Below are 11,510 nucleotides of genomic sequence, written 5' to 3'. Positions count from 1 at the left end.
ATTAAAATTATTTGAGAAGCAGCAGGTGGGAAGAAAAAATGATATAAAAACACTGATCCCTCCCCACCTTTCCCACTGAAAGTGGTAAATAAATCATTTAGTGGGAAATATCTATTTGGGAACCCAACTCAAAACTATTTTTATTTTTGTTTCATTTAACGTTTTTTAGACCTATAACCGAAATCCGCCCGGGACTGTGACGATGCAAGAGAAATTGGGGAGGCGGGAAGCGGGGCCGGACCGCCGGAGGTGGTAGCAGGATGTCGCCTGCAGCTGGCAGTCCAGTGGACTCTGGGAATTGTAGTCTCCCAGTCATCCAGGGCATTCCTGGTTAGGGAACCTGACTACAATCCCAGAAGCCTCCGGTGCGGCTCGCTCGGGACGCACTTCCTGGGGCGCTGAGAGGGAGACGCTCCAAGAGGCTCCTCCGTGTGGGCGAGTAAAATGCCCTGGATGTGAGAAGCAGGTAGGTGTGGTCAAGAATGTTCCTATTCTTGTGTCTTTTGCTTAAGTAGTTGAGTACTTTGTGTAAAGATTGCTAAAACGAGGGGAATCATTCAGTGTTGAAAAATGCCGACCACATTTGTGGGCGTGAAAATTGAGTGAGGAGGTATTTGAGAAAGCTCTAAAAAATGATTTTCGACCCAGGAGTGTGGAAATGTCGAGATGTCTTGCCGGAGCAGCCAAGGACTTGGGGCTTGGCTGGCCCGGTGTGCTGTGTGGAGCTGCAAGTTGCTATTTTTGAATCCCCGTCTGATGCTGGTTGTGTAATGATGACCTGCTCGCAGTTCAAACCCACTCAGTATTGCAGGAATGGGCTTGTTCTGAGAGCATTCATAGTCACACAGTCTCTCCCTTGGCTCTAAGCTGGAAAGCTCTTTTCCTTCCCCTCTCTTTCTGCCAGCTCCAGTGTTCCTAAGGACACAGCTCCAAAGGAGGAAAGGAGATTTGGGCGGGGGAGGTGGGGTGCGGGCGGTGGGGAGTGTGGGTTAAAATCTTGAAGCTTGGTTTGCTTTCCTCTGAAGCCGAAGTTTTGTGTTAACAGGCTTTGCAAGGGGGCCTTCAAGACCTTAGAAGGCCAGAAACTTGGTGACTCCACTTCAAAATGAGGATCCTGTTACAGGGATCTTACCGTGTGTTTTTTATTGTAAAAAAACTATTTAACAACTTTGGAGTGAGCAGTTATGCCTGATACCAACTCAAACATACATTTGGAAGAGAAAAAAAAAACTTGATTGAAATCTCTTCCATGCAGACTGTTGGGAAAACCATTCTACATAACAATCATAGTAGGGCTAGATTTAAATGCCTTAATCCAGAAAGCTCTCAGGCATTTACAAGTTTTCCTTCTCCTCCTACCTATTTGAGGTAAATAGTAGTTGAAGAGGAAGTTGTGCTTAAAAAAAAGATACGTGGAAATGTTTAATTGGCAGGTTGAGCTGTTGGTGGAACTATAAGCTCAAAAGAAAACATTCTAGATGCAAATTTTAGGAGACACAGTGCAAATCAACTTTGACTAGTTTTGTTATCGTTATCCTTTTATAAGGTATAAAAGAAACATCATGAATTTCTTTTATGCCAAGACAACTAACTGCACAGTGTTTCATCAGTCCTCCTTATTCTTTCACTATAGTCATGAAAGGATCTAAAAAATTCATTAAATGTAGACAATCTGTTTCCAAGACAGTAAAATGATTTTTATCCTTATTTTTCTCAAATCACAAATGAGAGTTAAATCTTTCTTGTTTATCTTGCGTGTAGATATTATGTTAAGAATAAACTGCCTTAAAAAAAACCCTATCGCCCACATTTTTTGGTATAACATTTCCTTGATTTTAGGTGATTGCTAACTAGTTTTCCTAATTCCATGTGAATTCAAATTGAGTTTTTAAAGAAGTGCTAATATTAACTTGGAGTACTTTTCCTATTTCTTTAGGCCCAGATCATCTCTACTGTGTGTTCAAATGTGCATGTATTTCTTCTGAGTTGATTAAAGTTGTTTTAGAACTATCACGTACCTCAAAGAGTAAGTACATCCTTTGATTATATCTTTTATCTCTTCCTTTTGCTACCATATATCAGATGACACTTTTTTCTCTTGTTCAACAAAATAAAGATAGAGGACAGACCTCTCATGTAAGTGCAAGGTTGATGACTGATGGTTTCTAAGAAAGCCCAAGTTACAGATAGAAGAGACTGGTAGTATTACTACCAAGAATTACTAGAGCTGCGATTACAAATGTGTTCTCCTATAGCTATTCCTTGGAAAAAATACAGTAATGGGTCTGGGAATTCCTAAAGCTTTTAGCCACTATTCCTGCTCCAGACTTCTTTGAGCTCTATGCAAAGCCATGGAAAAAGATACCCTTTTGAAAATGTTTTATTTAAAGTATCTTTGATAACCTTTAATTGTGTACTAAATTATATCCATCTACTGCTCTGCAAGTCACTGTGGAACAGATAGTCAAATGACAAATGTGATGTGGGTGTTTTGAACAGAGTTCTTGTCTGATTTGGTCAGTATCTGCTCTCAAAAAGAAAACTCTCAAATAAGCCTAGCAGTAATCACTACAATCTTAAATTTCTGATTTACAAAGGGCTTTACTGTTTATCATCTCACAACTACCTTTGGGGACATTTGAGAAATTTGAGGTTCAGAGGATATAGGTGACTTGCCCAGTTTGTACATAGTAGTTTATGACTGGCATTTGGGTCTTGGGTTGCCTGGGCTACAATGCCAAGCTGCCTCCTAGGTGGAAACAAGCCCATACATCTGTATATATGACCTGGCTCAAGGCTGGCGCTCAGCTAGTGTTCATGGATGCTCCTCAGATGGTTAACATATGTTCTTAGCCTTGCACATTTTTAGGGACTAAGGAGGGGTTTTCATAAGGCAAAAAGATGTTTACTTTTTCCCTCATTGGAAAAAATATTTTTAAAAGAAAAAATACAAATATAATAAATTAACTTTGATATGCAAACATTAATTTGATATGTGAATCACTGTTAATGGCGAGGGGCCATTACGTAACATACCTGTTAAGTTGAAAACATAAGAATCAACACGGTCATGATTGATTGACTCTAACCACTGTGGAAGTTAACCAGTGTCACCAAACTGAGATATGTGTTTCTAAAAGTATAGGCTGTATATAAATACCTGGGGATGGCCTTACCTTTCTTGGGAAGTTTCTGGGGGAAGAAAATGGACTTTATTTTTAAAAATGAGAGAGACTTTGGCCAATAAAGATGGGAACAGGAACACATTCTAGAAGAAGCTTGGAGGCTTCAGAACACAAGATATGGATGAATGAAATGAGTGGAACTAATACTAGAGCAGATTTGTAACTGTGTGTCCTGACCATACTCATATGGACCTTCCATTTGTTTGTCTGTTCATTCATTTAACATTTAACAAATAATTGAATGTCTTCTGTGTGCCAGTGTTGGACAGTGAATAAAACAGAAGGCCCTCTGTCCTCCTGGAATTTACAGTCTGGTGGGAAAGATAAACACTAAACAAGGAATATAAGCATAATCAGTGCTACCAAATTAAAAATACAAAGGTGCAACCAGAGTGTGTAACTAGGGGCAGGGGGAAGGTGAAGGGTGGGCAGGGAGAGGGGAGGCTTAGGACCAGCCTCCCTGGAAACTAGAAAGATGAGTATGTGTCAGCTAAGCAGAGAATAAAATGGGATTAAGAAAGTTCCAGGAGGAAGAACAACATGAGTAAAAGCTCTTAGCCAAATGAAAAATCAAAATTTGAGAAGCTGAAAAGAAAAGCAGTATGGCTACATAGACTGTAGTATGTAAGGTGGGAGAGTGACACAATAAAGAGATTGAGAATTTGGCAGGAACCAGATGGTGGGATTTGAAACTTTGGAAACTGTGGGAAGGATTTGAAAGTTTAGAAACTTTATCCTGAGGAAAATAGGAAGCCACTGAATGGTGAGAATGTAGTGACATGATTGGATGTACATTTGCAAAAAATTATTCCAGATTCAAAATTAATTGGTGTAGCTCAAGAGTAGAGGTCTTCTTACCCTCCCGATATGAACAGATCCTAATCCAAGAGATAAAAGCATTATCTTTTAGTTTTGAATCACTAAACATACTCATTCTCCCAACTATCTCTATAAAATTTTACTTCATCCTTCTAGTGAGATATACTACTTACTATCACATCATACATATGTGGAGTTAAAAGCAGGACATAAAAAGTAAAGCAGCCAAAGAAAGTTACAAAGAGCAAGGACATTAATTCCAGCTCTGAGGTTGAAATTTAGTTACATCGAGATTAGTAGTATTTCCCTTCTGAAAAATGCTTTGGTATACTTGTTGACTCTCTAAATAGGACTTTTAGTTAATCTCTGGGATCTAAGCTAAGAATACTCCAGCAGAAACAAATTCAAGGGACTGATAAAACACTTGTATTGATTTGATGCAGGATAAATTTGAACACACTTGACACTGAAATAAATATTGGCCTATCTCTGTTTATTGGTGTTGTCTGATAGTCCATAGGCTAAGAATACAGAAGTTTATTTATTAATAAGTCGTTCACCCTGATCTTGTTTCTCATTCCGTTTGTGTTGTAGAAATCAGGGGTACAGGGCAGCTTGATTAGAGAAATCTTACTTATATTGATACTCCCAAGTATTTGTCCCCTATTGCTGAAAGGAAGAAGGAATTGTGAATGGGTTAGGACTCTGTGGGTTATCTGAAGGTGTTCTGAACGTTTGAAAGAAACCAAAGGAACCTTTTTCTTATATCGTCAGATCATTGATTAAACCATCATTCTCTTTCATTGCTCAGTTTTTCTCTAACCCTGAATGATGTATTTTTATGAACTGGTGTCTTACTGGGTCACTTTGCTTAGTACCTAACAATAATCACTTGATATATGGTAATCAGATACCTGATTCACTGTCAGCATTTTGAGTTCTCATAAAAAGCATATTCTTTCCCTCCGTCTGACTGTGAACACACTGGGTCAAGGTCCAGATCTTAATGGCCTCAGTGTCCCTCTAAGGGCCTAACAGAATTTTTGCAGTAAATACCTGTTGAATGAATGATTGCTTAGTCATGGCTACTTCCTTGTCCAGTTCTGCATCAATAGCCTGCCTTTGTGAGTTGCTGCGGTCTTGGATCAGGGCCCAGTATTTGTTTATTCAAATATTCCTAAAATGACTTGTGTGCCAGCCACTGTGCAAATTGCTCACAGTATCCTGGGGAGACAGGCAAATGAGCAGAAACCAACAGGAAGCTGAATTCTGGAGACTGACATCAGTAGTTGCCTTTTCCAGCATCAGCGTTCTCAAACCTGCACCAGTTTCCATTGCTGGACCAAGGGGTTGGTTGCTAAAATTAAGTATATAACATTTTCAGGAAGAAAATAAATTAGGATTATAATTCCTCTGTTTCAAGTGTTTTCATCCATAACATTTTCTTAAAACAGTTGCTACTTCTGGCAATATTGACAGAAGACAACATGATAAACAAGTAGTAAACCACTATTAATGGAGAAACTCAGAACTAGTTGTGCTTAACTTGAGGACTTAAAAAAAATGGTCACTTGTACTTAAACTCTGGTTTTTCTATTGCACACTTATATATGTGTCTATATAGGTATGTACACATGCCTATGTATTTTCTGCTACTAAATTTATTCCTGGTTCACATGATTGGATTAAATATACAGATACATTGTTTTCTAAAGAACATTGTGCCCTCCCATTTGAACACATTTGAGAATCAAGTCAACTCAGTCAATTCGGTTTCCTAGCATTTTGATCATGGTCTTCTTTCTGACCCCTTAACTCCTAGGAATGCTACTCCACCATCTCAGCAGATGATATTTGACTCTGCAAATGACAATAGTTTCTCTAAACACATAGGGTATCCAGAAATAACAGTATTTTCAACCTTGCTCCTTTGTCGTGATCAGACTAAAAGAAGCAAACATGTTATCTTATTAAAGTCGTCTGTTCTGTTGCCTCATGGGAGGCATGATAGAAGGCAGGAAAAATACATTTGAGTTTCAAACTCTTGAAGAAAAAAGGCTGAATAAGGTACTGATTTTATAATTCGTCAGAAAAAGAATACAGCCTTTTAATTTGAGATGAGAGAAAGGCCTGGCTACTTTTTTTCTTTTCCTTATAATAGCATTAATAGAGATAGGTTGTCATTACTTCAGAAATCTTTGCGTTCATCTTATATGAGCAGTAAAGTAGACTAACCAATAATAGTATGTTAGTATAATAACCAATAACCAATAGTTAATTAATAACCTGAAGAGCACACCAGTCATCTTGACTCACCCAGGAAGTAGTTGGGCAGAATCACTTCAGGGACCTTTGGTATTTTTTTGTTGTTGTTGTTTTTGTTTGTTTTTTCTTTTTTTTTTCATTTGACTAACTCATTGGAGAAGAGCCTGTTTACATTTTGTAGTTATCTGGTATGTCTGGTATATAGGAATGCGGATATTTGCTTTTTCTTATTTAACGTTTATGCAACAAATGTTCTTTGAACTGGTCCAGGAGGCTAAGCACTGAGTTAACACTCATATCACACTTGCATGGCACTAGATGTATTTATGAGCACTTGACATTATATTAACTCATTGAATCCTTAGAAGAACCTTGTGAGGTAGGCACAGTTACTCTTCCTGTTTTATAGATGAGGAAAATGAGGCACATGGAAGTATTGTTGCTGACCCAAGGTCTTGTCACTTGGCTACTAAGTGGGGAAGTGGGGAACAGAACCCAAGCAGTTGGGCTCAGAGTCTGCCCCCAGCCACTCTGCTGCCCTGTAGTGCTGCTTTCCCTTCACCTTTGTCTCTTATCTGTCGCCTTCACCTCAGCTACGTGCTAGTCTCATTTTACATTTGCAAGAGCATTTGAGGCCAAATTTGTGTCGTTTGTGGTTGATGGTTGATGAGTGCTCTGACACTGTATATTTGAGTTTCTGACACATCAAAATGCTTGATATGTGTGTGTTGAATGAGTGATTATTGACAACTGAGAGAATTTCAGATGTGATGGTAAGAGAATTTGAAATTATTTTGGTTGTTCCTCTGATTTGCTGTGAAGAAAATACTCATGTGTGAAGACTGTAGTTGCTGTATGACCGGGTCAGTGGTAACCTAGTGTGTGTGTGTGCACCTGCGCTCTGAGGTCACATGCACATGTGCTTATTTTATATACATTCATACTGTTAAATGGAGAGGAGACAAGGGACAGGATTTCCCTCTTTGCACTGATGTCACTGGTTGTGTTACCAGTCAGCACCACCCTTCCTGCTCTGCTGTTGCCCCCTCATGATGTGTCCTCTTGTGTGTCACCCCCTAGTCTGACTGACCACACTGCACAAGCCTGCCTGCCATGGGCTGTCGGGATGTCCATGCAGCGACAGTCCTCTCCTTCCTGTGTGGAATCGCCTCAGTTGCAGGCCTCTTTGCGGGGACTCTGCTTCCCAACTGGAGAAAATTACGACTGATCACGTTCAACAGAAACGAGAAGAACCTGACCGTTTACACAGGCCTGTGGGTGAAGTGTGCCCGATACGACGGGGGCAATGACTGCCTGATGTACGACACTACGTGGTACTCATCAGTTGACCAGCTGGACCTGCGGGTCCTACAGTTTGCCCTGCCCCTCAGCATCCTGATCGCAATGGGTGCCCTGCTGCTCTGCCTGATTGGAATGTGTAACACTGCCTTCAGGTCCTCCGTGCCCAACATCAAACTGGCCAAGTGTCTGGTCAATAGTGCAGGATGTCACCTGGTGGCCGGGCTGCTGTTTTCCCTGGCAGGTACTGTGAGCCTCTCCCCATCCATCTGGGTCATCTTTTACAACATCCACCTGAACAAGAAGTTTGAGCCAGTCTTTACGTTTGACTATGCAGTGTATGTCACTATCGCTAGTGCTGGGGGCCTGTTTATGACTTCCCTTCTACTGTTTATTTGGTACTGCGCATGCAAATCTCTGCCTTCTCCTTTCTGGCAACCACTGTACTCCCATCCTCCCAGTATGCATACTTACTCACAGCCCTATTCAGCACGCTCCCGCCTCTCTGCCATCGAAATCGACATTCCAGTAGTTTCACACACCACCTAATGGGGAAGTAGTTGTTAAAGCAAGCTTGTAGCCTCACATTTTCCTTGTGCAAGGAGCTCTTTTGGGCCTGTATACATTTTCCTTTGTTTCTAACCATTCAATGAAGCCAAATTTGTATGTCTTAGTAGAATAAAGTGCTGCTAGTTTTTATGAAAAGTACATTATTTTAAATGTGAATCATTCCTTTTATCTTGCTTCTTATGCTAGAAGGATTTTTAACCTCCATTTGATATCTGGTCAGTTATTTAGGGGAAAGTACTGGTATCTCATTTGACGTGATGTAGAGCAACATAGTACAGTAAAAAATGCTTGCTAAGAGGAGCTGTTGTATGCAATCTTTATGACTATTTCAGAATGTGTATTGCCCATTTTCTATAATACCTTAAATTGGGAAAGAAGGGCAATTTCAAATTTAAGAAATTTTTTTCAGGTAAGGGCAATATTTTAACAGTAGCCAGTCTACCAGCTTAAGGCTATAACTTTTCTCACTTCTTTCTCGGGGCTAATTGTATTGAATAGAGTTTGGTATTTTGAAGATGATTTTCTTTTGTGAGTTCCTTATCTTCTACCTCATGCCTGTGTTTAAAAATAAAATGTAATTTAAGTAATGTCAGAGAGAATAAGCCTAACACTTAAAATATCTATTAGTATGGATAACATTTAACATAATTTTTAAAGTTAATGGTTCTATAAGTTGTATTATTAGAATTAAAATGTGCCATGTGATGGACTGGTGCTTCCTCTGAGGCAGAAAAACTTTTTTTCCAGATACCATCCACTAAGTAGTACTCATGCCGATGTATATCTCTTAGTGACTAAGCGAAAGAAATAAAAAGGTCCGAGTGGTTTGTTCTCCCTTAGACAAGAATTTATTGGTAGGGAAGAAACATCTTTTCTTTGGTGACAACATTAGAGATTTATTCTGGTCACTGCCTTTTGAGTGATGTGTGAAGTATGGCTTCAATATGACCACATTCACCTTTGATTCAGTTCCTGCCCCATCACTGATTATTTCTTTGAGCATATATCTTTGCCCAATACTTTACTAGGTGCTATAAAGGATACATGAAAAGTATGAGATCTGGTCCCATACCAATTTAATTCAATAGAGAAGATCAGATTGTTATCTGACAATTCGAGAACAGTCTGACTTCACTGGCAGCTGGTCTTCACTTCTCAGTCATTTATCCAGGAATGTGTTTCACCCAGAGACATGGCTTTCTAGCAGGCAGGCTTATTGTACAATAGCAGCCATATTCTGAAACCTAGAAATTCAAATTTGTTGGATCCTTTGGAGCACCTTCCTTAGCCTAGACACTGTAATAACACTATATCAGATTTGTGAGAATGGGCAAAAGTGATAAAAGAAGTTAAATTGTTCCCTTTTCACCTCTGAAAGTATGATGATGTATTGAAGAGGGAGGAGCAACTAAAATCTCTCTTCTAATGGGGTAACCTTTAGAGGAAACCAGTTAACACTGAGATGAATGCTTAGAAATTTAGGGATATTGGGTCTTTACCCTTATGAATTTGAGCTGCTTAATTGGTATAATTCGCTACACATTGGTACTGTGTTCATGGGGATTTTGTTCTATTACCCATTAGAAATTTCACAAACAACTAGTTGCATGAATATTGTGCCTCTTTTACAAATCTGAGTATGATTCTGGTACTTCTGTGGATGTAAGTGGTACTTTTGTTTCTAATTCCAAACAATAGTTTATGTATATAGCAAGTAAATCCAGTTGTATAATTTTTAAATGCCATCAGTTGAAAGCATGCAAGATTATGATTTTTCAGTTGTAGCTTCTGATTTCCTTTAGTTCTTTTAACTCTTCTCAGATGTAGCTGAGTCTTGATTATTCCAAGACAATGGCATATAGAATTTTGAGATTAATATTAATTTCCCCCTTTGCTAATTAATTTCTGTCCACTCACTAATTTTGTCCAGAAGTGTCAAGAATTCCACCATTTCTTTATATAAACAGTGTTGAAAACAGACTCAGCCATTAACATTCCAGATACTTTTTTAGTCAATGGGATCATACATAAAAATGTTAAACTTTTCCTATAAGAATCTTTTGGATTCTTTTCATAATCTGTAGCCTCAAATTAGTATTTATATTCACTAGGCAAAAGAAACAGTTGTTTCCTTTATTGTCTTTAATACTTCATATTTGCGATCAGGAGCTATTCTTCAAAGCCATCAAAGGAAAGCAAATATTTATGATTCTTTTTAGTAACTTTTGAGTACTCACCAGGCTATCATTGTTATGGGGGATATATTTTTTCATTGCTACAAGTCTGATAATGTTAAGGGCCTTTTTACAGAAGCCAGCTTGGAAAACACCTTAGAAAACTTTAAATGTGGTATGATGCACCAGATTTGGCTTATCCAGCCATGGGAGAAAAAAACCCCTGTGTTTACCTTACCTGTGAATATACACTGTAGTAGGTAATATGTTTCCTGTAAACTGCAATGTAAAACCTCAATAAAACTGCACTGTACTTCTTGATGTTTATTAAAAGATGTATTTTTACAAGTTTCTGTTTCTGTCCTCATTGTCCTCAATGTTTTAAGGTGAAATATTTTGAGAAATGTTCCTCAAATATATGCAAATTGAAAAAGACACAGCCCCACTGAAAGCCCTGTAGAATAGAAGTTGGAAAGGAATCAGAAAACTTGGCATTATTATTTCAGAAGCATCAAGACCCTTTATTTCTAAGAGTGGTCCTAGGAGTCCACTGGACTATTTCAACGTTCCATAAAAAAGCACCAAATAAAGCTCAATGGCCAGACTTGCCTCATCAAGTGGAGTTTTCCAGTGACCCACAATCTTGGAGATTTGGAGTTCTCAAATGGTTGAGTAGGAGGATCTTTCCTTACTCTTCAGAACTTGAGGTTATCAGGAAAAGTGGTCCTAACAAGTTAGTCACCTCAAAATTTCTGGAACTTGTGAGCTTTTCATTTTTTGCTTCCTGGGGATGGCATTCATGTGCGCTCTTCATTGAACTCACAGCTGTGTTATGGGACATTAGATGGCAGAGCGATATGTTGAACTGGAAATCCGAAGCTGCTTCAGGCCGGGCATCCCCATAGCTCATTATACTGATGGACCACAGTTGGGAGTCTGCCTTTCAGTTGCACAGGCTCACTGAGGGTGGCCGAAATGAGAGAAAACTCTTCATGCTAACCAAATTCACAAGAGACTGATTTACCAACAAGAAGTGAGAAATATAAATTACTTGCTACCACCATCCGAGACCAATTTTTAAAAATACATCCTACACAGAGTTCTTGGAGAAAAGACCAATTCCAGTTCTAGGGTAGGAAAAATACTAGATGAGCCCAATACATCTTCCTGCATAAGGAAAGAAAATGCTCAATGAATG

The 11,510-nt window shown here is 39.0% G+C and overlaps 1 protein-coding gene across 1 annotated transcript; it reads left to right on the top strand.

Annotated features, from left to right (window-relative positions):
* The first annotated feature begins 340 nt into the window (after positions 1 to 340).
* Positions 341 to 10,663, top strand: CLDN12 (claudin 12). Its single transcript, XM_014566919.2, has 3 exons — positions 341 to 466; positions 1,937 to 2,026; positions 7,350 to 10,663. Exon 3 carries the CDS (start codon positions 7,383 to 7,385, stop codon positions 8,115 to 8,117), a length of 735 nt encoding a protein of 244 aa, XP_014422405.1. The 5' UTR covers positions 341 to 466; positions 1,937 to 2,026; positions 7,350 to 7,382; the 3' UTR covers positions 8,118 to 10,663.
* The last annotated feature ends 847 nt before the right edge of the window (positions 10,664 to 11,510 follow it).

The sequence above is a fragment of the Camelus ferus genome, chromosome 7 (genome assembly GCF_009834535.1).
Source record: "Camelus ferus isolate YT-003-E chromosome 7, BCGSAC_Cfer_1.0, whole genome shotgun sequence".
Lineage (NCBI taxonomy): Eukaryota > Metazoa > Chordata > Mammalia > Artiodactyla > Camelidae > Camelus > Camelus ferus.
The sequence above is the reverse complement of the archived record's forward strand: the minus strand, read 5'-3'. Positions and strand labels throughout refer to the sequence as shown.

Excerpts from the sequence above, each read along its gene's own strand:
- CLDN12 (XM_014566919.2), top strand. The coding sequence starts at position 7,383 with ATGGGCTGTCGGGATGTCCATGCAGCGACAGTCCTCTCCTTCCTGTGT.